Source organism: Phaethon aethereus (genome assembly GCF_964289735.1).
Source record: "Phaethon aethereus genome assembly, chromosome: 1".
Lineage (NCBI taxonomy): Eukaryota > Metazoa > Chordata > Aves > Phaethontiformes > Phaethontidae > Phaethon > Phaethon aethereus.
In genome coordinates this window covers 180,159,283-180,184,973 of record NC_138575.1, presented here as the reverse complement: position 1 = coordinate 180,184,973, position 25,691 = coordinate 180,159,283, and the positions used below count along the sequence as shown (strand labels likewise).

Sequence of the window (25,691 nt, the reverse complement as noted above, 5' to 3'; positions counted from 1 at the left end):
ACTGAGTACAGGGGCACGATCACTTCCCTAGTCCTGCTGGCCACACTGTTTCTGACACAGGCCAGGATGCTGTTGGCCTTCTTGGCCACCTGGGCACACTGCCGGCTCATGTTCAGCCAGCTGTCAACCAGCAACCCCAGGTCCTTTTCCACCAGGCAGATTTTATAACCACTCTTCCCCAAGCCTGTAGCGTTGCATGTAGTTGTTGTGGCCGGAGGGCAGGACCCAGCACTTGGCCTTATTAAACCTCATACAGTTGACCTCGGCCCATCCATCCAGCCTGTCCAGATCCCTCTGCAGAGCCATTCTACCCTCCAGCAGATCAACACTCCCACCCAACTTGGCGTCATCTGCAAACTTACTGAGGGAGCACTCGATCCCCTCATCCAGATCATCAATAAAGATATTAAAAAAGACCAGCTCGAAAACTGAGCCCTGGGGAACATTGCTTGTAATTGGCTGCCAACTGGATTTAGCTCTATTCACCACAACTCTGTAGGCTCATCCGTCCAGCCGAATGTGGAACCCAGCAAAACTCCAAACTTTACCCAGCAAAGAGTACACCTGCCAAAGCCATGAGCCACCAGTTTCTCCAGTAGAATGGTATGGGAGGCAGTGTCAAAGGCTTTAGTAAAGCATAGGTAGACAACCCCTGGTTGATTCCTGGGAGTTGCCCCAACCCAGATGCAGGACCCTGCCACTTGGCCTTCTTGAACCTCATGAGGTTCACACAGGCCCATTCCTTGAGCTTGTCTGGGTCCCTACTGATGGCATCCTGTCCCTCAGGTGTGTCAACCACACCACTCAGCTTGGTGTGTATCTGTAAACTTGTTGTGGGTGCACTCAATCTCACTATGTATGTCATTGATGAGGATATTAAAGGGTACTGGTCCCAGTACGGACCCCTGAGGGACACCGCTCATCACCGATCTCCATCTGGACATTGAGCCATTGACCACTACCCTCTGGATGCCACCATCCAACCAATTCCTCATCCACTGAACAGTCCACCTATCAAATCCATCTCTCCCCATTTTAGAGAGAAGGATGTTGTGGGGGACCGTGTCAAAGGCCTTACAGAAGTCCAGAGAGACAACATCGGTAGCTCTTCTCTTGTCCACTGATCTAATCAGTCCATCTTAGAAGATCTCTATGTTGGTCAGGCAATAATCTGGTCTAAAGTAACTGTCATTTGTACTAGAGGACCAAAGATAAATAAAGATAGGAAGACCCTCTTATTCTGCTGTAGATCAAAAATGATGCAGAGGGTAGAGAAAAGCTAAGTGGACTAATGAAATATTCTATCCCATAGATCATTTTGATGGGATCAGACATCCCCCAGAACACTATAATAGGGACGACAACTACATTTTTACTAGGGTCCAATGTAAGTATGATGAAAAAAACATTAAAATCTCAGTGTACAGTTACAGGAAGGTAATTAAGACCTTTTAAGCTGTTGGCTGGACAGCTGTTACTGGCAATTCAAAGGAAACTGAAAGGTCACATGCTACCAGGTGCCCATCAAGGCACTCTATCTCTCCCCCTCCTCAACAGGACAGGGGGAAAAATACAATTCAAAGCTCATGGATCAAGATAAGGACAGGAAGATTACTTATCAAATACTGTCACTGGCTAAACAAACTTGACTTGGGAAAATTAATTGCATTTATTTCTAATTAAACAGAATAGGATATTGAGAAATAAGAACAAATCTAAAAACACCTTCCCCTCACCTCTCTCTTCTTTCCACAGCCAGCTTCACTCCAGACTTCTCTATCTCCTCCCCCTGAATGGTGCAGGGAGATGGGGAATGGGGATTGTGGTCAGTTCTTCACACGTTATCTTTGCCACTCCTTCCTCTTCACACTCTTCCCCTGCTCCAGCATAGGGTCCCACCCATGGGATACAGTTCTTCATGAACTGCTCCAGCATGGGTCCTTTCCATGGGGTGCAATCCTTCAGGAACGGACCTGCTCCAGCATGAATCTCTCCATAGGGTCACAGGTCCTGCCAGGAGCCTGCTCCAGTGTGGGGTCTCCAAAGGCTTCAGATTCCTTCAAGGCACACCTACCTGCTGTGCCAGGTGGTTCTCCATGGGCTGTAATGTGGATATCTGCTTCATCATGGACCTCCATGGGCTGCATGTGGACAACCTGCTTCACCATGGTCTTCACCATAGGCTGCAGTGGAATCTGCTCTGGCATCTGGAGCATTTCTTCTTCCTCCTTATTCACCAACCTTGGTGTCTGCATAGTTGTTTCTCTCACATTTTCTCACTCCTCTCTCCCAGGCCCTGTTGTGCAGCATATTTTTACCCTTTCTTAAATGTTATCACAGAGGCGCTACCAATGTCACTGTTTGGGTCAGCTTCAGCCAGTGTCAGATCCCTCTTAGAGCCATCTGGAACTGGCTTTGCCTAATGGGGACAGCCTCTGGCATCTTCTCACAGAAGCCACCTCTGCAGACCCCCCACTAGCAAACATTCCCAGATAAACCAAGTAACTGTAAGGATATTATGTGATAACAAATTATATAAGTGGTAAAGATATGGAAGAATATTTCCATATTAAACTAATGATCATTTTATGAGCAAAATGTTAAGGTCCTCCCACAGTAAAATTTATTGTCCCACAGTACATTTGTACACTATACGTTAGAAGATAAACTTAAAATGGCATTCCTCACTATTTACTCTCAAAACACAGGCCACACTACCTGCTATTCTCTCTAAGTCATACCTTAAGGCAAACTGGGAAAACAAAATATTCTTGATGCCAAAGACTATCTTAATACCCATTTTCCATGTAACTGCTGTCATCCTAACAACATATTTCCAACTATGAGAACACAGATAGCTTCCTGCAGAGCTTCTAATCTCAGGACCATTTTGCAGAGCAGCCAGGAGGATGTGCTAGTGTAATGAAAAAGCTGGTAACTACTGCCTAGAGATATAACACTTCATGTCTGCTTACTTCTCAAGCTCTGTTGGCTTGAAACAGGGATCCTAGCTCGGCTCCTAAATCTTTCCTTCCCTAGATAGCAACACATTATTCTCATACCAGATAGCTTAACTTATTGGCTGCCTACAGAACCCCTGAGATCCCTTTTAATTATATACAAAACTAACACACAAGGTCCATAAAACATTTCCAAGTCAGTCAAGACTGCTAACTGCTTAGATTTGAAGTGAACATGCTTATGTTTGGATTAAGCTGGTACTTATGTTTACACTGCAAGTGAACACAGAATATGCCAAAGATCAAAGTGGTATGATCTAGATCAACTAGTATGCACAAGGTTATACAATAGACTTCAAAGTTAGTGTCCCAGATTTGCTTCATTTAGAAGACAGCACAGGATTATTTTGGGGAAAAGATTCTAAAGTACATAAAGAAAGGACACTATTTCAGTACTTTTTTCCCCCACAAAAGGTTTAAAAAAATCTTCTTTTTGCTTGACATAATTTCCCTGTGGCATTGTGCCACCTCCACATAGCCGTCCATAACTCTTCTCCTGCTTGAAACAATCTTCAACATGCCACTCTTGTTAATGACTGAGATACCCCATGATGGTGCTTAACATTTAATAGTGCTAGAGCTCCACGTTTGCCCAAACAACCTTTTCCATTTACCTTACCTCAAAGGCGTTCTAATTTTTCTTCAGAGACAGAAATCCTTTAAGCCCATTGTATCCTTAGGCTACAAATTTACTGAGATTTAGGTTTCCAATAAGAGCACTGAGATGAATGCCACCTTCTCATTTATGAATCAATTTTTGCCCATCGGCTTTTCAGTGTTATTACTTTTTATTTTATTTTACACTCAAAGGGGAGAACCTCAGGAATACATACATACTCACACACAATGTTGGGGAAAAAAAAAAAAAAGGATGACAAACTTGAAATCAGAACTGAATAAAACATATGACACATTCTTCTCAACATATCCTAAATACAGAAATGTCACATAACATATAGTCACAGATACAGTATCTTTCTCATCTTCAGGACTCTTGTTTTGATCATCAGCACTTACCACAAAGACAAGCATGCTATTTCTTAGCGTCATGATCTCCAATGCTTGTGAGTGGTTAAAGAAGCACTTTTCTTTTCATGCACCAGAATTCAGCTGACACTGTCATCCACTTTCAGTGGGTAGCACGTTTTTGGTCTCAATGCAGACAGTACTGTACTTTGCTAAATTCTGTAAAGAGTCAGTAGCACATAAAAAATAAATATTTGCCTGAACCAACTAAAAATCCAGTGCCCCTCCTTTGTAGCTAAATTTCAAACAGATGAAGCAATATACTGAATGATTTAGAAAGCTTAGTTTCAAGAATCATGTTTTTTGGATTACTGACTTCTAAATTCTGTTTTATTTTAATAGTGTTTTGACTGAAATGAATATTGATCTTTATGTAAAGCCCAACAGGTTAAACATTTCTAATTAGGGATTTATGTGGTCATGGTCATGTATCAGGTCTAGATAAACTATAACCCAATTTTAACTGCTTGCTGGAAGACAGATACTATTCTTGCTGTATGGCTCAGAATTCATCCCATTTGAGTAATACCATGAAGATCAAAAGATAGAATCAATCTTCTGTCCAGAGTTAACTTGTCATGGCAGAACTCTCCTTCGCTACAGAAACACCCTGTGCAAAAACAGAACTGTCGTACTAACCAGGCAACATATTTGCCAAATCCTGATGGCATGAGTAAATTGGAATTTAAACTGTATTTATTACAGCTGTAATATTGCCTTTAATTATATCATTATATCATAAGGAACTATTTAAAAAAAGGAATAGGTTCAGTTGATGGGAAGGGAGGTATATTGCAAGTTCATAAGCTACCTAGAAAGCTCAAACAACTGAGCACAATATTTCTGTAAGTGTAGCATTTGGGAATTTACCTCTGAAGATTTTTCTGGAGAAACAGAAAACAGATTAGCTAAATCATGATATTAATAAAAACAATGACATGGAGTTCAATATCATCTATATATAGGCTTAAGGATACTACTGATCAATGGGTGACTAGGTCCCAAGAGATTCTGCACAAAAATTGAGACACTGAACCATACGATGTACTATACCATAAAGAGTCAAAGATCTCTCTTAACACCATGAAACCTGGCACCGCGACCAGACCACACCATTTATCTCTTAATCTCTGGTGGTTTTTTCCACATCTTTATTCTGCTCACTGTATTCTACATCTGGATTTCCAGTTTCACAGGCAGAAGGTGGAAGTGGTATAAGGAGTTGTGGGTTTACATTCCTAAATATGCCTTGTACTCAGATTAGGAAAAAGAAAGGGGGGAAAAATCAAAGAAAACCAAACTAAAACAAACCAAAAACCCTCTCAAGAGTGCTGTTACTTGCATTTGGAGAACAGGTCTTGCATAGCAAACATCCGGAAAAGCCATTTTCAAAGGTTATCTGAACTCATGTTAAATAGTTGACTATTCAACCAAGCAAAAAATAGATCCAAAGGATGAAATAATAAAGCACCAGGGACAAAAGATCCACACACTATTTAGCAGAGAATGAGGCTCTCTATAATGGAAACATAAGCAGAGTCTCCTACAGTACTTTGAAAAAAAATTATGGCAAGCAAAGCCTTGTGAAACATCAACATATTCTGTGACAGCTGTTTACCGTTTTTCCTTTTAAGCTGTTCACAGTTGTATGTCAGGGCAGTAATTTTAGGAAAAAAATAACGATCTGAATGCTTTTCCAGATACAGGCATGCAATAAAAATATACTCACCTGGAAATACATGATAATGGCATTGTTTGGTTAAAAAAAGTTTTGTGCAATGAAAGACTCTAACCCTTGAGTTTTCTAAAATGCCATTTTCAGGTTTAGATATGCATTGTTTAATATTCATAATTTATTTTCATAGTTTCTGGATAAGCCATTCAGAATGGCAAAGTATAATGGTTGAGAGGGGAAGGAGGGAAAGAGAATACAGTACAAAGCACCTGCAATATTTCCTGCTGTTTCCAGAAAAAAAAACCACAAGTATGAAAACCCATAATTTTTTGTTCTACTGAAGCAAGAAAGTGAGATTCTTACGGTAAAGTCTTTAAGATAAATTTAGATAACAATCCAAAAATAACACTGCTACAGGTTTCAGGTAGCTTTCGGAGTCCATGTTTTAATTTTGTTTTATGACAGTAATCCAGGACTTCTATTTTTATTTGTAGCTGTTGTTTTGTAAGAACTTAATGAAAAAATATCCTTAAAAAAAATAATATGAATATTGAAAAGCATTGCTATTATACTCTATCACTGTGTAAACCAGCCTTCAAAATCTCTGGGAAGCAGTGCAAAAGAAGTGAGTGATAGCACAGCACAGGTCATTGGGAACCTGTAAAGGCTTCTGTTGCTCAAAGCAGATTGGCAAATGTTACGTTTTTTCTTCCCAGGCTCCCTTTTACTTATATGGAAAGCAAAACCTGATATTGTGGAAGTGTTTTATTTGAATGGTATGGTTACAGACCTTGCAAGGAGCTGAAATGTCAGGCTTACTGAGACTGTCTATAGCTCCTTCACGTAAGAAAACAGGAAAACATTCTGTGCTTAATAGATACTAGCTTCTTCCTGTTCCCTCTCCCTGCTGACCTTAATACAGGTGAGACACAGCTTATTATCTTTGGCTTTATGACTCCAATAATATTCTCATATGTCACTAAGGAAGCTTGCCTTCCTAGATGGGAAACACTTACAGAATAATACAGCTTTTTTAGGAGAAAGCTTGCTGTTCCGCATGGAAAGATTTTGCTGAGGAAGCAGAGGCTTGAACAAAACCTTGGGTGGAGGCAGGGGGAGAATAGTACTTCTTTCAGCATAGGCACTGTTATGAAATGTTATGAGAGTTGCCTCAGTGATGTGACAGGATCCTTCTCTGAAATGAAAATATATATACATTCAAAACATTAGTTTACTGAAACTTCATTATGTATAATTAGGAAGAGTTATGACATCTTCTGCCAAAATTCCTTACATATACATGTATGGCAATGTCACAGAGTTAGTATCTGACAAATTTCTCTTACATGCAAGTATGGACTAGATAGACCAGAGCATCATCAGGAAATTAAGATAGAAACTGAGACAGTAGAAAGTTAGAAATTAAAAGACTATAGGATAGATTAAAAACTGGCCATAACATTTTAACTGGGATCTTCACTGGTAAGGATGAATATCTATTGAATAATATTTTTCTCCAAACTCTAAGGCTACTTTCCTAAGCAATGAGTTTAAACTACTACTTGCGTAGGCTGACCTGAGCAAGCTGTCAGATGCCCACCAGCCACTCTCTCACTCCCCTTCCTCAACAGGACATAGGAGAGAAAATAAGATAGAAACACTTGTGCGTTGAGATAAAGATGAGAAGACTGCAGAACAATTACTGCCATGGGCAACACAGGCTTGACTTGGGGGAAATTAATTTATTGCCAACTACAATAGAGCTGAGTGGTGAGAAACAAAGAAAAGAAAAAAGCACCTTCCTCTCACTCCCCCCTTTTTTCCAGGCTCAACTTCACTCCTTCGTTCCTGATGTGTGGATAAACCTGTTCTGGTGTGCTCTTGACTATGGGCTGCAGGCAAGGTGCTCTGCTCCAGTGCCTGGAGCACCTCTTTTTCTCCTTCTTCTCTCACCCTGGTGTCTGCAGGACTGTTTCTCTCACATTTTTCCTCACTTCTCACTACCAGGCAGCATTTTTTACCCTTTCTTAAGTATATTTTTCCCAAGGAGCCACCACCTTGGCTGCGGGGCTCAGCCGTGCCCTGCGGTGGGTCAGTTGGAGACAGTTGGAATCAGCTGTGTCCAGCACAGGGCAGCCCCACCCCCCCTCACAGAGGCCACCCCTGCAGCCCCCGCTGCCAGCACCTGGTCACCTACAACAAATAAATCTCTATTTAATCCTGGAAACCACATCTGTTATATTTAAAAAAAAAAGGGAGAAGGGAACATGGTGTAAAAAATATTAGGTGAACTATGTTGAAAAATAGAGTATTTAGCAAAATAAAAATGTACACACTTCACAGAACCACAGAATCATTAAGGTTGGAAAAGACCTTTAATATCATCATGTCCAACCATCAAGCCAACACCACCATGCACACTAAACCATGTCCCAAAGTGCCACAACCACACGTTTTTTGAACACCTCCAGTGATGGTAACTCCACCACCTCCCTGGGCAGCCTGTTCCAATGCTTGACCACTCTCTCAGGAAAGAAATTTTTCCTAATATCCAATCTAAACCTCCCCTGGCGCAACCTGAGGCCATTTCCTCTCGTCCTATTGCTAGTTACTTGGGAGAAGAGACCAACACCCACGTTGCCACAAAACCATTTCAGGTAGTTGTAGAGAGCGATGAGGTCTCCCCTCAGACTAAACAATCCCAGTTCCCTCAGCCGGTCCTCATAAGACTTGTGCTCCAGACCCCTCACCAGCTTCATTGGCCTTCTTTGGACACCCTCCAGCACCTCAATGTCCTTCTTGTCGTAGCATTTTTGTCATAGCATAGAGGCCAGCCTGAGTAATGAGACAGAGACTCATTCTGTGTAGTTGTAGAAAATTTTTCATATATTGTTCTTATTTACAGTCAAGATTAAATATGAAAAATGAAATATTTATCTTTTTAAAATCTAATTGAAACACTTGAGCCAGAAAGGTTAAACAAAGTTCAGGGAATAATCACGCAAACAATTTAAGGCCATGATTTATGTAGCAGGTTCAGAGTGATAATGAGCAAAACTGCTAATCAGTGCCCACAGATTTAGATAATAAATTCAATAGGTTGAAATGGGTATTTGTAGAGCAGCAAACATTAGTCTAATGATTGAATTAATCTCAACACAGAGAAATTCTTACATGCCAAATTTGTTTACCACATGACATGCTAATGAAGATGAAACTGGTAGGTCTTTACCCTTATGAATTAAAAGTGTTATCTGGGAAGAGTTGAAAGGGCATTAAGTGGTAAAATTTTGTAAGAGACACATGAAAAGATTTGAGCAAATAGGAGAAGACAATAGATAAGGTACTTATTCTTTATTACACTTTGTATGCCTGAACAGAAATGATTTGATTAGTACAGTGTATCAAAGAACCTACTATGAAAAACAGATCTAGAAACAGCCAAAGTGCATCATAATTAGCTGATCATTCTTGTGCTTCCTACAACTACATTTGTTGGATAAGGCGGAAAATCCATGCTTGTCTGTGCACACATGGCTAGAAGTTTAGTTCTCTATGCTAATTAACTTTTTATTCCTGATCATCAAACAAATGTGCTTACAATGATAACTAAGTACAACTTTTCTCAAATGTCTTGCTTGGAAAGGCATTATCTTGAAAAAAAAGAAAAAAACCACACCCCCAAAAAACCAAACAAAACTCCAACAATGAAAATCATTGCTTTTCTTTCATTTAAAAATGTCCAGTTTCTATTACAGGAACAACCAGCTATTACAGCAGAAAACACCCTTTTCAAGTTTCTTGCAGTTTGGCCCTTCAATACACAGATCAATGGCCTAGTCTGACAAACCTTTCAGAAGGCAGATTATAAGCAAAGCTGATCCTCAGCTACAGAAAGAAGATTAAGATTATTTTCAATATTTATTTTCATTTTCTTTTTTAACTGAACATCACTCAGCTGTTTTAAACCGGGACTTTATTGAAGTATCATCCAAATACTACACCAATCCACCCTTTTTGATTGTGTCTGGCTGATTGAAATGATCAATGCCGTCTAATAAACTCCATCAAAACAAAAACTGTTAATGACTTAAATAGACACTAAACCCAAATTTATAGTCACTTATCTGTTCCAGTTGAAAAGAGATTTTATTTTTTTCATCCAGTAAATTAATTTAAACGATCCAGTTATTTAGTCTGGGATAAAAAGTACTATATATCAAATTTAGTTGAAAAAAACAACATTTTGTTATCTTTACCATATTTTCCTAAGACTGAATATACCACTCTCTATGCCTGCCACGTTAAAGAAATTCATTTGCATATGGTGTACTTTCATTTCAGATGCACTGAACAGAATGTATAGAAATTATACACATTTGAAGAAGTAATACCACTTATGATATAAAAAAGAAAAGAAACAAAAAACAAAAAACTGTTCTTATACTACTGTTAGTGTTAGCAGAGATGTGCAATATACAAATATTTCCTGAATACAGTTTGGAGGTCAGTGCTATCTGCTCTTGAGCTTTACATCTGGCACCATGACAGTTTAACAACATTGGCTAGTCTAGACATGCTCCTCAGATCTCATAGCCTCAACTTAATTATACAGATTTTAATGGGCAGCCAGGGTAGAAAAGTAGAATACTGCTGTCAGTGAACTGCCAGATTTATGAGATGCCATATACCTTGTAGCAGAATACAACATTGAGTAGGCTGGCATCTTGTGATGGGCAAACATTTGACAAGACCAAAAAGGAAGGAGGCTGAATTAAGCAATATGACATTCATCTTTTCCCCCAACTAAGCGCTCTCTTTCTCAATTTGGGTTGTTTTCCAGTTTGCTCTGGAATATTGCAGTCTTATGAGGACAAGCTTTCTTCCTTTCAAGTTTGTTCAGTTGACAGAATGATTCATGGACATTTTTGAGCCATAAATAAAACAGCTTTCTGACTTTTCTGCAGCACAGCACTGTTCTGAAATGTTTCCATGTACATGGAAGAATTACCTGTACCAATGTCAGTTCCCCAGCACTCCATTTTTCATATACCATTCCTACACTGTTACGCATAATCTATCCAGCTGGTGGCTTACCTGACACCTTCCAAGCCATTCCTTTCTCTGCCTCCAGTAACACCAGTCTAATGTCTCTCCTTTTCTTGCACTTGTTTGTTGCACTTGTGCAACAGAGTAGGCAATAGCCCTGACTTACAGGACAGAAAGTGACTATTAACACATATTTTTAATACCAAAGTATTTTGTTCTGTTGGAGGGCATGACTCATATTATAGACTAGGAGGTTTAAGTGTGCATAATAATGCATAATTAGGATTAAAGAGACAATTTTTTTTTAGGTATCCTAGAGATGAATTAGACAGGCACCCTATGCCTAACACAGCAGTCCATATATTCAGTAATAGAACTTGTGAGCATAGCATCCTGGCTAAAAATTCTTGCAAATAGAGTCTGAGTAGACTGCACAGAGTATCAACAGAGCACAACCACTGGTTATTTTTAACTATGTCTATCTTTAGGATTAGTCATGCTGTCTCTTTAAATTGGGTAGCCAAAGGTCAGTATCATTAGTTAAAATCTGGATTATATGAACTTCTCTGCATCCTAGCTGAACGTGTTATATCTATGCATGTCAGTATGCATAGATATGCATATATTTATCTGTTACAGCTGGCATAGTGACCTATAGCAATCTATAACATATGCTAGATATTTTCACTGTTCTGCAAAAAGTATCATTAATATGTCTCCAAACAGTGTATTTGCTCATGCTAATAGAGATATATATTATTGTCTACTTACAACTGAAAATACACTATTTCCATTCATAATGAAGAAATAATAAAGGACATGTATGTATAATATATAAATTTAAAAAAGTAGACTTGGAGTAATGGCACAAATCAATTACACTATTTCATTTCTCATGAAAAGAAACTGTGAAAATATCATCCAAAGAACTGATACACTGAGGTGCGGATTATTATTTTTGAGTCATTTGGTTGTTCTGAATGATTCAAGGAATCTGCAGTTAAATCAGCTGAAAAAGGCAGCAGTGCAGGGAAATTTTTGATTGCACTTTTAATTTCACAAGCTACCCTACAAATGACTTTAAGATTGCTGGTAACACTACAGTACTACTAACCACCTACACATTTTTATTGAAACACTGTAGCTACAATCCATTAGTTAATGACTATTCTGTGCTTGCCAGATCACATTCATACTCACAACAACTGGTAAGTGGCCTGGTTTCAAGGGCCTTGCAATAACACTACCAATTAAACCCAGACTCTTTTGTTACATTTTTGCAAAATCAATATACAGTTCAAAAAAAAAAAAAAAAAGAAAACCCCAAAACACCCGAATTGTATTGGCTTCTCTGCAGACAATAAAATCTATTTTGTATGCCTTTGCTATGTTACAGTATAAGTCTTTGGCAATATTGAAATATGTGTTTGCATATTTCAAGTACATTTTAAATTGCAACAACTTATGTTGTGTTTTGACTTATATATTGCTTTCCCTGAAATTCAGTAGTTGACCACTGCCCTTTAACAGAAAAAGATTTGCCAATATTCATTAAAAGCTAAACATCAAAACTAGTCAATTATTCCATAGCACTGTAATGTCAGCCATATATATATTTTACATAAGCAAAAAGTGAAGCTTACACGTAAAGTGATAAACATGCACACCAGGAGTTTTTCAGACTAAAAAATATGCAATGATTATGAAATTGAGGTTTTCATTTTTTTCCAGTTATTTTAGATGGATGTATCATTTGTAACTGATGCTCTTATTTCATATAAAAGTTATATCTTCAATATCTATCTCCATGACATTTTTCCATAAATGCAGCTATGCAATGAAATACTTCAGTACTGTTCAGTAAGGATAAAGTAAAAGAAAGAAGTTATTCAATCTTTCTCAATGAACTTAACACTTTCTTTAGATTTTGAAGACAACACCAATCTAATCTAAAAAAGTAATTGGGCATATCACCAAGAAAGCAAAAAGAATCCTTTCTCCTAAATGGTAGGCACACAGAATGTAATTTCAAGTTTTATCTTGAAAATGACTTTTTTGTGGGTTTTTCAGGGTGAAGAACTTTAAAACCACCAGAAATATGCTGGGAATATTTAAATGTGCAGTATTTGGATGATAGTTCAGTAACGTAAATTTACTTAAAAAGATAGGTGAGTTGGCCGATGGAGAAAGAAATATATGTTATTAAACTGTATGTCTACATTAACTTTCAGGAATGTACTTCTGACACGAATCTCCTAGTCATCTCTACGTGACAGCCTTGGGTGTGTATTGTGAAGCCCTTTTGCAGCACAAAAATGGGATTCCTTTTTGGATGAAAACAAACTAGAATTACTCTGCAGTAACTAATGTGCATTCAGTCCATGGGACCACACAAATCCAGAGTAAATGCCACAGAAGTGTACGCAGTAAACGTTGTGTCCTTAGCATCACCTGTGTCACAGTCAGACCTGTTCCTACTGTGCTGTATATTACTTACCAATGTAGCTATAACAACACCGATTAAGGTATACAAATTATATATAGGTATATGCAAGAAAATATTTTTTCTGCTTTCTCCCAAAGATGACCAGATGTCACTAAAAAAAACCCCATTTTTTTTTTAATTTTATGGTGATGTAGCATGGGGTTTATATTGAAAATCTTTTTGTTAAAACTGCAAAATTTTTTAAGCTTCCTGAAGAGTTGAAGCATTATTCATGTCTTTATTTATGTATTTAACTGATTGCAGATGGGGAAAAAAGAGGTTTCAGGCCTTGGTAAAGATTTTGTGTATATTTCCCTTTCCTTGCCTAAGATAAATATATCTTAAGTTTGGTTGCTTATGATGTTACCACATCTAGATGCCTTCTCTCCAGAAGGCATGCCTTCACCTCGGCAGCAAAGAATAAACAAATGTAACATGCTGTGTATGGTGAACAAGATAAGCGTTCTATTAATATTTTCATTCTCCCTAGTTATCTTCTTTTAACATGCATCAGTATGAAAGCGGATAAAGTTTTAGAATAAGAAAAGATTCAACTGCTATTCCTATTTCTAGAAGGTTTGTTTATATATGTTTTAGACTGTAAATGTCATTCCATATTTGTTTTCAATCTACTTAGTTTGTCTTTCCTCCTCCTTCTCTTATTTAAGACAAACAGATCAAGTTTATGCACAGAAACATAAAACATTCCTTGGGAGGGCAAATATTTGAAAGAATATTCATTACCTATGTAAGAGAGAACTTTCAGAACTTGTTCAGGGAACCTCCCTTCATATGCATGGACTTTGCTTAGATTTACAACAAAGCAGCAAACATAAAATCTAAGAAAAACAAAAAGACAAAACCATAAAAGAAGTACAATACACAAAATGAACACCGAGTCCAAGACTAGGTCAAATCTGAAGACACTGATATATAAAGCTGTTTCTTAAGATGACACAATTTTTCTACCAAAGGACTAGATTTCCTTCTTGGAATGCAAAAGTTTATCAAGCTATTTGCTTTAAGGAAGGAACTCAATATCCTGTGACTGGATTTGATGAATGTCCCATATGGACATTATTAAAGAGACAGTCAAAATGCAAAATCTTCACTTTAAGGCACGCTATTTTTAAAAATGGCATGAAACTTATACTATTTACCAGAAAATATGTGGTGTTGTTTGGAGGAAGGAAAACTAATTAACGAAGTAAAATGTTATTAGAAATCTTTCTTTAGAACTGTGCTTCAAAAGATAGGCTGTTTTAACTTCGGATATACCAAAAAAGAGGAAGAGTAAGGGATGCAAATTGCTATTTGTATTAAATTAGTACTGTAAAAATGAGGCAGGAAATTAAAAAGTACCCTTTTCCTTTGACAAATGTTATGTGCAGGTAGATAAGAAAGACTGTTAAATGTCCCAAAAGATAAGAGCATTCTCTTAGCAACAAGAACAGCTGAGATCCATCTCATAAAAACGGATTTGTTGGAATCAACTAAATTTAGGTGTCTAAGCTTCCCCTATACACAATGGTAATCTAGTCAACATAGTCTGGAAAACTATGCCTCTAAGTAGACACACACGCTTGGTAACTGAGTGGGTATCTAGGCTCAGTTCTGATAATGACTAGGTCTTTGCTGACTACAACAGGAGCTCAGACTAAGTCACATCTGAATGAGTTATAGATACATAGAGAGGGTACATATATATATATATATCACCTGCATTCATACCAGTAGTCACCTAAATCTGCTGATTTCTTTTTAGATTAATCTCAGCCTCAACTTCACTTCTCCTGCTTAACCATTAGCATGCAATGCCGGTTTAGGAATATCCCAGGGTACCCAAGATATTTGCATGTGGATGTCAAACATGAAAGAAGGGAGTGCAGTTAAGAATGGGTAGGTAGCCTCAGGGTATTTCAAGTAGCAACAGATGCCTACGTGTAACAAATTATTTGAGCCATACATGTACATTCTGGAGCTAAATTCCATCCCAAAGGTCTATATGCAAGTTTGGTGTTTAAGCTCCTATTACTCTGAATAGAAATATGGTAAATAGAGTGAAATTTAGCCAACCTGTTTTAGGTACCTGCTCTAAGATGAAATGAAAGCTCTAGTGCTCAATAAATTAAAAAGGGAGCTTAGACAGCATAAAGTTTTAGATCTCTATGTGTAAGCATTCAAATTCAGGAGTCTAAAATACGTAGCCGAGTTGCATCATGAATGTCTGGAACTAACACACGCACCTCTTGGCTACTTACTACTGCCTTCATTCATAACCTGTAGTGGGATATAGGCACTTCCCTATGAAATTTACTTGACCGATTTCAGATATCTACCTTAGGAGCTAAAGTGCTTTCCCTATGTAGCTTCTTCCACTCACACACAAAGTGCAGGACTAGACAGACCATTGGTCTTAGTCCTTTATTATGTTCTTATGAAGCCTACCATGGTCTATAACTTTCTATGTGAAGAGTGTTTAAGCAAATCAGTGTAGATTCTGAGTCTAAATATAGATGCCTTATAGTTGCTTTTGGTGTAATTTGACATGTCTTTTCATTAGCCTGCTTGGTTTCTCAGAATAAATAGCTCCTGTGGCATATATGCTAGAGGTGGATGTGTTGCATACCCTATGACATCATAAATGGCACTACACTATTATGTTTAGGCAACTGGATTAGAAACCAGTAGCTTGGATTGCACATATTTATGTTTATTTTGGTTTATATCCTATGTATAGTACTACACAAGATATCCTACCATGAATTTAAAAGTTTATAATTCATTTACCTTAGACAATACAGATTTTTTGTTCCTACTTTCTTCACATCTGTATTGCACAGTCCATACAAGACAAATTTAATTAATTCATAGAATTGCAGAATCACAGAATGGCTGAGGTTGGAAGGAACCTCTGGAGATTGTTTAGTCCAACTTCCCAGCTCAAGTCAGGGTCAGCTAGAGCCATGTCCAGCTCAATTTTTAAAATGTCCAAGCATGCAGACTCCACAACCTGGTGCAGAGTTCTATTAACCTGATGGTAAGAAAGTGTGTGTGGTTTTTTTTCTTATATTTAAACAGAATTTCTTTGTACTTCAGTTTGTTCCCATTGCCGCTTACTGGACTCAGCGCTTCAAATGTAACAAGTACGTGTTTGCCATTGTGAATAGGAGTTGCACTGCTCAAACTCCATTAGAAACAGAATGTAAAATATCAGAAAATTAACCTTAGTGTAACAGAGAGTCATAGCTGGCAATAATAACTTTCACTGAATTTCAGAAAAAGCAATCTCAAAAATCTCAAACAAATATTGCTGGCATAATCACACTATCACACTTTTAAAAGGTGTATTGTCTTGAATATAGTTATCTGATAGAGCACCTAGAATGGTAATACAGCCCTTCTAATCTATTTAACCATGATTAAAGATACATATATTCAGTTGTGTTTTTTACTTTTACTTCACATGGAAAGTCTCTAAAGAATAGAAAAATCTGTTGCTGTTCTACTCTTAAAAAGTACTGTTAAATAACATGCTCATGAGGCATGGAAAAGTACCCACTCAGGTCAAAACAATGAATGGTAAAGAGAGAAACTGTTTTTTTAAAAAGTATATGTTTTGGAAGAGTTATATTTTAGTGTTCTTATTGTAAACGTTTAACTTGAAACTGTTGACTATGTCATTTATCTGTAAAAGTGTTAGAAAGGATTGAATGATTCACTGTTCTTTTGTGTTCTGGCCAGATATGGGACCAATATTCAAGAAAGAAAGAAAAAAGAAAAGTGCTTAAGAACAAAATAGTGCAACTTTCAGAATTCTACAAAAAACCTAACCAATTTATTACAGATTCAAGGTGACTTAAGCACCAGGTCTAAACTATGGACACCAAACATCCATTTTATCAAACAAAATGTGAAAAGTTGATTCCGTCGAAGTCAGTAAGCATCGGAATACTGTTTTCTCTGTCACTGAAGATCATTAGATTAAGGAATCATTCTGAAACGTATGCTGTAGATCTAAGGGAAGATAAGCACTTTTTTGTAAGTTATTGGCTAAGATTTCTGACCTGTATTATACAGGAAGCTGTACCGGGCAAAAATAGTTCCTCAGGCCCTAAATATCTATATACTTCTGGAAGTCAAATGCTTCCTGTTGACAAAAGGTGGTACAGTCTCACAGACAAGAGCTAGACACTGAAGATAAATGCTTTATACTGGGAATACAGTATCTACTTAACACTCTGGTGGGTTAACATTGTCTGTCTGCTAGGTGCCCACCAAGCCTCTCTATCTCTCTCCTCCTCATCAAGGCAGGGGAAGAAAATAAGATGAAAAAACTCATGAGTTGGGATAAGGACAGGGAGATCACTCACCAGTTACTGTCACCAGCAGAACTGACTCAGCTTGGGAAAGATTAATTTAATTTATCACCAATTCAAAGCAGAGTAGAATTGTAAGAAATAAAAGTAAGAACATCTTCCTCCCATCCCTTCCTTCTTCCCAGGATCAACTTCACTCTTTCATTCCCTACTCTTCTGACGACTCCTCCTCCTCACTCCCTGCTGAGTGGTGCAGGGGGACAGGGAATGGGAGCTGCAGTCAGCTGACAACACTTTGTCTCTGCCACTCCTTCTTCATCACACTATACCCCTGCTCCAACATGGGGTCCCTTCCAAGGGATATGGTCCTTCACTGACTGCTGCAGCATGGGTCCTTTGCACTGGGTGCAGGCCTTCAGGAACAGGCTGCTCCAGGGTGGGTCCCCCATGGGCTGCACCTCCTCCCAGGAGCCTGCTCCTGCATGGGCTCTTCATGGGCTGCAGCTTCCTTCAGGGCATATCTACCTGCTCCAATGTGGGGTCCTCCACAGGCTGCAGGGGACACCACGGTCTTCTCCATAGGCTGCAGGGGACTCTCTGCTCTGGTGCCTGCAGCACTCTCTCCCCTTCCTTCTTCACTGACCTTGGTGTCTGCAGGGTTGTTTCTTTCACATTTTTTTTAGTCGTCTCTCCCAGCTGCTGTGCAGCTTTGGGCGGCAGTGGGTCTGTTTTGGACCCGATGGGAACTGGCTCTGTCTAACATGGAGGTAGCTGCTGGTCTCTTCTCATAGAAACAACCCCTGCAGCTCCCCCACCACCTGCAACCATGCAATGTAAACCCAATACAAAACCCAAGGGAAATAAATCACTGGACTATGTTGAAATACAGCCTTGATTTAAGAAATCTTGTGTGAAATTCTATGCACTGTGCTATGACAGAATTTTGACTAGATAATGATAATGCTTTAAAACTTAAATAATCGACGGATCTCTGCAGTAGGTTTGGGCTTACTGTGGTAAGAAGAAAAGCCTTGTGAGAAGATAACTCTTACCTATAGGAGAAAACAACTCTTAGCAATTCCTTAAATCAGTTTTTTGTTTTAGTTTGCACAGCTGGCAAAATCATATGTGGTTTTAAACTGTCCTAGGTATCAGCAGCAACGGCAGTCACAGGCATCAGCTTTTGCCTAATCTGCAACCTTTGCCTTCCTTTAATCTTCTAACCCTTCTAAGTTTTTCTTACAAGCCTGAATAGTCCCCATACCCCATCTGGCCTTTTCATCTCACTGCTGAGGACCCGAAATTTCTTGTCTTGGATGGCAGCAGCAGCTAGCGTGTTCAGACACATTAGGTGTTAATTTTACAGAAGTGATGGGACAAGTTCCGCTCTCGCTGCCCATTCAATGGCTATGCCATCCTGATTTACACTCCATTTAGCTGTGGCGTATGGGGGAACAGAGAGTAGAACAGGAACAGATGTAACACAGTGGCTTTCCTAAACCAAGGCAATTTTAAAATCCTCACTGTAATGCAGCAGCAAAGAGATGTAAAGAGATAGCAATACCTCTTATACTTCTCAGTTTTATTTATCTTTTTAAAGAAATAAGTGCATGGGCTAAGATTTAACTCAGACTTCAGACTATTTTATAGCTCTTCAGTAGGCTAATTCACCAACTTGACTAGTTTTTCTTACTTCTACTTGCCTGTAGCTAAATGTGACAGTGTTAGATTCTGTGTGAGATATGAACTTGTGTTTAATGAAATGGAGGAAATGACTCAAAGGCAAATGTTCTCATTTTAGTTCACATAGAGTCTCATATTATGAAAACACAAGAATAACTATGGACAGTGATTTATCTAGAGCTAAGCATTAACAGAGTAACGTAACATTTCTTCCTACACCTTTGGATGTTCAGCTATGGAATACAATATTGCCAAGTATGACAAGAAACTTTTGAGGCAACAAAATGAAAGACAGGATTAAGCAGAGGGTATGCCCACAAGGTTAAACCATCGTCACCCACTGGGTGTAATGATAGTGACACTGTAAAACCAAAGCTCTTTGCATGAAAAGCTTAGCTTCTCCACATGGGACCCTATCATATGACCAAGTGTAATACAAGACAGTCTTGCCATTATTCTGAACTTTAATCATAATTAAACCACTGCCACAGAGATATTGCTGCTTATTACTGGAATTATAGTATGATTTAATACCCCTGACGTCACTTGACAAAACCACAATAGTATTAGGTTTATTAAAATGTGGGAACTTGGATATTGATCAGTCACATTTATCCATACAATTTTTAAGGTATTGTAAATAAAAAAGCTATCCACAAACAGTATTATTGGTAAACAGTATTATAACATTACTTTCAAGAATATGGAATTGCTTTGGAATTTGTAATTAATAACTTAGGACATAATATGGTATTATACTTAATTTACTTACTTTACTAAATAAAAAAGTTGACCTTCAAAACAGTGATTTTGTTACAATTTTTTCTAGAGCTCCCTGTTTTTATAAAGCTATTACTTTGTGTTATGTAACCTATATGGATGCTACTTATTAATAAGGTGTAGAAATGAGGCAAACATTTACTTAGCTTCATAAACATATATCAGAAGACATAAATATTATTTTTCTGTCTGGTTTTAAAACACTGGAATTATTGCATAGATTCATCCACAGTGTGTACTAGGCTTTCTCCCCAGAGCAGTTCTAACATTCTGCTAAATATACGCTATTCCTCTTTATCTCTTTGAAAAAAAAATGAAACACATCCACAGCTTGCAGCTATCAAAATGTGATTTATCAAGCATTTTCATGAAAGTGCTTTTTTCCCCTTCTTTACACTAGGAGGCACATTTTTCCTTCATACAGTTCTATCGCACAGCTCTGCTGCATGACATCCTTAGATATGTTAACAATTCCAGTCTGAATTTAAGTCCCTGACAATCTCTACTAAACCACAGTGAAAGAAGAAATCTTCACTAATATGGTGTTTTGGTTTTTTCTTATGCCAATGAAAACCACACCTATAGTAAGGAAAAATAATATTCTGCACCTGACTGCTGGCAAGCAAAAGCACAGCTTTCTTTTTAGTGATTACTGAAGAAATAATTCACATTAAAATACATCAGACAACTGTACACTTTTAATGTAACTGATGATAAAGACGATGTTTGTGTTAAAAGAGCACTTCCTGATACACACATTTAGAACCATTAAAAAGCAGGTTTTTTAGTACTAACTGAGGCTATACAGTCATAAATTTTACAGTGACCTTTTTTTTTCCTAGATCTTAAAGAAACTTTATGTTTTCTTAATTCTTATCTGACATACTAAAAGGTAAAAACTTTAATCAGGTGATTGATCTTTGGAATATCTTCCTTTAATTTTTATAGGAAGTGTACTATACACACCCTCCAAATGAAAAAGAGAGCGTTCATTTGGAGAGCATGTGAGGTAAGCATTCCACACACCAAAGCACAGTTCAGATTATTCAAAACCATTAGTTTCCAAGAAATTATAGAATCATCTTTCTGGCATGTGCCTTGTTTTGCTTTGTTGTGTTTTTTAATAGACTCTCAACACTCTAATATTTACAACCTTTCTCCTCTGTTTTGTCATCATGATGACGAACAATGTAGCCAGGTAATGTCATGCTGTTTTCCCTTCCTCTTGGCCCATGATTCTGGCAAAGTCATGGCCCGCCATGCAAGGCTAACATTGTTAATTACTGCATTTAAATGCAATAAAATGTTGTAACATACATAAGGCTTGTCTTACAAATCAATATTGTATGCAAAATTAAATCATCATAACCATGACTCTTGAATAATGAGACTTCCTGTAGTAAATTTGAATTGCTTGTTGTTATCATCATTTAATAATGCATAATGAAACCACAGTGCTGGTGTTGCTCTGTAGTGTCATGTTATTTTTAAACACGGTGAATTGTTGTTCACTGATGGAAAAATTCTTATAAGGCCTATCAGGGTGCAAATGAGACAAAGGTGAAATAAAAGGAAGTTGCAACCAGCAGATCAACATCATAGTCCTCTGAAAATCAATTAATACTGAGCAACTAGCAATGGTGAAATGGAAAAGATATCTTAGCGAACTGAATGAAACCCCAAAGTTAAAAGACTATACAAAGACGACAGGTTTGAGTGATACAAACCAAACTCGAACTATGCACGTCGCTATCAAAGTTCTTATAAATCTTATTTTTTACTTCATATTTCTATCTTGTTGCCTTTCTCTCATAACCACAGTGATAGTGTGTGGCTGGCAATGTCAGTGTTTGGCATCTCTCTTCATTTCAGTTTCCCCCAGTGAGACACATTGCTGTTTAAGATTAGCTAGATGAATGTACTCTCACTGTGTGCGTTTCTTTCATTAAATCATGTAATTGTAGCTCTTGTGTCTCTGTAGAAGCTAATGATTGAAAGAAAATATGGCAATAAGGTTTCTCACACCTTTGTGTAAAAATGTTATCAAGACTTTTGGCTCTTTTTTTTTTCCTATTTCAGACCTGGTCACCCTTCAAATATAATTAAAATAACAATACAATATCAAGAAACAGTGGTTGCATTTTTATTCACACAACTTCACAGTGTACAGTAATAAACCACACAATTCACTGAGCATTAAAGCCATTAACCAAAATTGCTCTCACCGTGAGGCAAGGACTTTACTATCAAGACTGACATCATATTCCCATGAGCTGAAGCAAACCTTTGCTTATAATTAACTTTTATAAAAATACAGTGGGACAAATCTGTATTTTTTGTGCAGATTTTATTCTTGCAGATCATTAGAAAATATTCCCATAAGCACTTCTTTTTCTCTTCAGTTGAAAATTTTAAAATCAAAATAAAATCTTTTTCTGCAACATTTATCATCCAAAACTAGCAGCAGTATATGTACATGGTAATACTATTACTCTCCACTAAGATTTTTTCCTTACTTTATAGCTATATCTTTTACCTCAACATGCCCCAAATATTTTCATAAACAGCAATCCCTTAAACAGCCCCTGAAAGCAAACTACCTCTACTGTTAAATGTAACAACTATTTAACATTTCACCTCAATGGAACTCGAAATTCAGTCTAGAAGTGCCAAAGAATACAATGTTGAAATGATACTACATCAGTTTTTTTTAACCATGAACATATGTAAACACCCGCAAAGGAATTTTGGCATATCACCAGATAGCATTTTTCTCTTCTGAAAATTGCCACAAGATCTTCAATAACCATAAACTGCTTTAACCTCCATTTCACGTCTCATCCAAAAACTTGTGCCTGCAGCAGCAAAATAACTTTTAACACAATGCCTAGGCAATAACTTGGTACTGAATAAGATATAAAAGTCAAATCCATCTAATGGGCAGCATCACTGTCTTCCTGCCCTGGGTTTTCCTAGGATGATTTCTGTCACAGTAATGACCACATCATTCCATTCTTGGTTTGTGAGACTTGATGAGATATGGAATGCACTGTTTCAATGTCTGTTCTAATTCAGTCTGATAAAAGGTTAAAAACCTGTACTTCAATACTTCAGTTATCATCAGTACAGTCCAATGGTTAGATTTTCATGACTTTGCCATGAATTTAGCGTCCTCAAGGCAAAATGGGTGTAACCACAAGACATATCAAAACTTTTCATATAGCTTTGAAGAACACATTCACTCTGACTAATCTTCTATTAGTCTCTGTATTAAGGATGAATAGATCACCATGATTAATATATTAATTTGTGCAATGTGCTTGACACAAACTTTCTAAACCCACATTTTTAATAACTTGGTATGAAGTTTACTAAGCACATTTTTCCTCACTCTCCTGCAGGATTTCTATGTCTCATTTTGAAGAGATGTGCAATACAGAGTCAGTGAAGCCAATGTGACAGTGCCAACATGCAGTGCTGCCTTAAAACTCCTCCCTGATCTCTTTAAATCTTTCACACGTCTCCTACGTAGTCAGAGAATTAACAGAATAATTCCACTTAAGCTCCTCACTTGCTTAAGCAGACATACATTCTTGGTCCTGAGTCAATCCAGTAGTTGCTATTCTTTTATAGTTCTTTGTATTTCAACAGATTTAGGATTTAAGAGCATAGTTCCAACAACATTTCTGTTTTGGTAAAGAAAATAAAATGCAAGTGTCATATCAAGAAAAAAAAGGAAAGGAAGGGGAAAGGGAAAAGGAAACTAGAATATAACTCTGAGACAATAAAGCATTTCAATTTTTTTCTTCGTAGAGTCTCACCCAACACACACTCTCTGTCGTCCCGCAAAAACTATGAGAAAAATGTTCCTAAGGTCAATATTCCATGGCATTCTCATCTACCATGATTTAAATATCATAATTCAGATTGAGCTCTGCCCAAATGAGAACATGGACCTTAATATTGTGCATCAGATCCCAAGGCCACCTTCTCTTCTGGTTCGTATGGGCCTAGTGACAATTTAAACATCTATACAAGAGGGAGAAATGCCAGAGGGAGAAACTAATTCTTATTTCTATACTCCTGTGATGCAAGAGAACTCAAGTTTCTCAAGGTTAAAAGATAAGACACTTAACTTTTGTCTCCACCTTCTAGACAGAAAACAAGAGGCTTAATGGCAGCGTTACTCCCCTCTCCCAGTTTCAGTATGTCTAAGTCTCCACACTCCAATGCCAAAATACTACTCACAGTATTGATTAAGACCTCACTTTGTTTTTTAGTACTGTCACAAATACTGCAATAATGTAAATCTGTGATAGAGGAGGAGGAAAGAAGAAGAAATGAAGAAGTTCCCAAAGCAGACAAACTGCGCATACATAATATCTGTATAAAAATGCATCTCTGACCATTCCAAAAAACAGAACATCATGCCATTCCAGCCTAACAAAAACCCCTGTAGTTGTTGCTGTTAGAAGGGGGAATTGTAGGTATGTTTGTTATAGAAATTTGGATTCTTTAAATTTTTCAGTGCTTTCACTGATTTACTGTTTTCCAGGTTAGTCTAGCAGATAGTGCAACCTCCATGTCCTTGCTCTTTAAACGTGTGTCTAGAATTACTTTCCTAAAAGAAAGTCCAATGTTAAATAGCAACAGTACCGTAAACATCAAGAAAAGCTTGCTACCATGTAGGACTTCCCTCTTCCCAGCTGTTCTCACTTACTGTGTCTAGAGCTGTTTTTTCTCACTGGATATATTTTTGTTTCTACAGTCAAATTACATGGGGTACTTCAGGCAAACTACATTATTTCCTACCAAGCGGTATGAGCTATCAAGACCTAACAGTCATGCACGTGCTTAAAAACACCTCTACCATTGCAGAGCTCAAAGGGAGGAAAAAGAAAATAACCGAGTTACGAAAGCAACTCGGATAAACAGAGCACTGACAGTGACTCACCCGAGTTGGGGTCAGAGTTGCCATCAGCTTCAGTCCTCTTGTCCGGTGAAGCCTGGTCGTAGAATTCGTCCTGCGGCTGAACCAGAGGGAGAGGGTGTGAGATCAGGGTTCCACCACCCACCGGCTCGTGGTCTCCCAGACCACTGTCACTGCAGCTTTCCTGGGAGCCATCAGGGAGGTGAAATGTAACACGGCGCTGGGACTACAAAGAAGAGCACAGGACACGCTGATTAGTGCTCTTCTTTTCTGTTCTCCTGACTCTTTTTTTTTATTACTATTAACTTTTGACATATAAATAGATTCCTGGCAATGCTTATGAGGCAATTGTTATTATCATGTTTGCTTGTTGTTTTGTTTTTTTCTTTTTGCTTGCTTTTTGAGCAACCCAGGGAAGATGGCAGGCAGGAGAGCCGAATTTCGAAGGACTACATCTGCTCACGTGTGAAGTGTGTTAAAAAAGCGATCAGTAGACAGTTAAGTATATTTCTCATAATTTAAAAAGCATGATCTATAAAAAGTCTCTCTGAGAAGCAGAAACCATTGGAAACTATGTTGGAAAAAGAAAACGGCATAGGTATATATTCCTGAGGTTAAAACCTGTTTTATCACGGTTCATACTGGAAAAAAAGTCCATCAAGTTAACAAACCCATAAAAATAGTTTTCATCTTCCAGGGATAGAAGGATATAAATACATAACTA

General features: G+C 37.8%; 1 protein-coding gene across 2 annotated transcripts in view; it reads right to left on the bottom strand.

Moving 5' to 3' along the window:
• Window positions 1-25,691, bottom strand: part of PCDH9 (protocadherin 9) — a gene marked incomplete at both ends in the record, with an annotated part of 703,533 nt that overhangs the window by 230,567 nt on the left and 447,275 nt on the right. The window contains one exon of one of the 2 annotated variants that reach the window (XM_082011199.1): window positions 24,992-25,193. In XM_082011199.1, the coding sequence (XP_081867325.1) occupies window positions 24,992-25,193 (202 nt within the window). The remainder of the gene's footprint in view (window positions 1-24,991; window positions 25,194-25,691) is intronic. The other variant, XM_082011200.1, reaches the window with a different exon arrangement.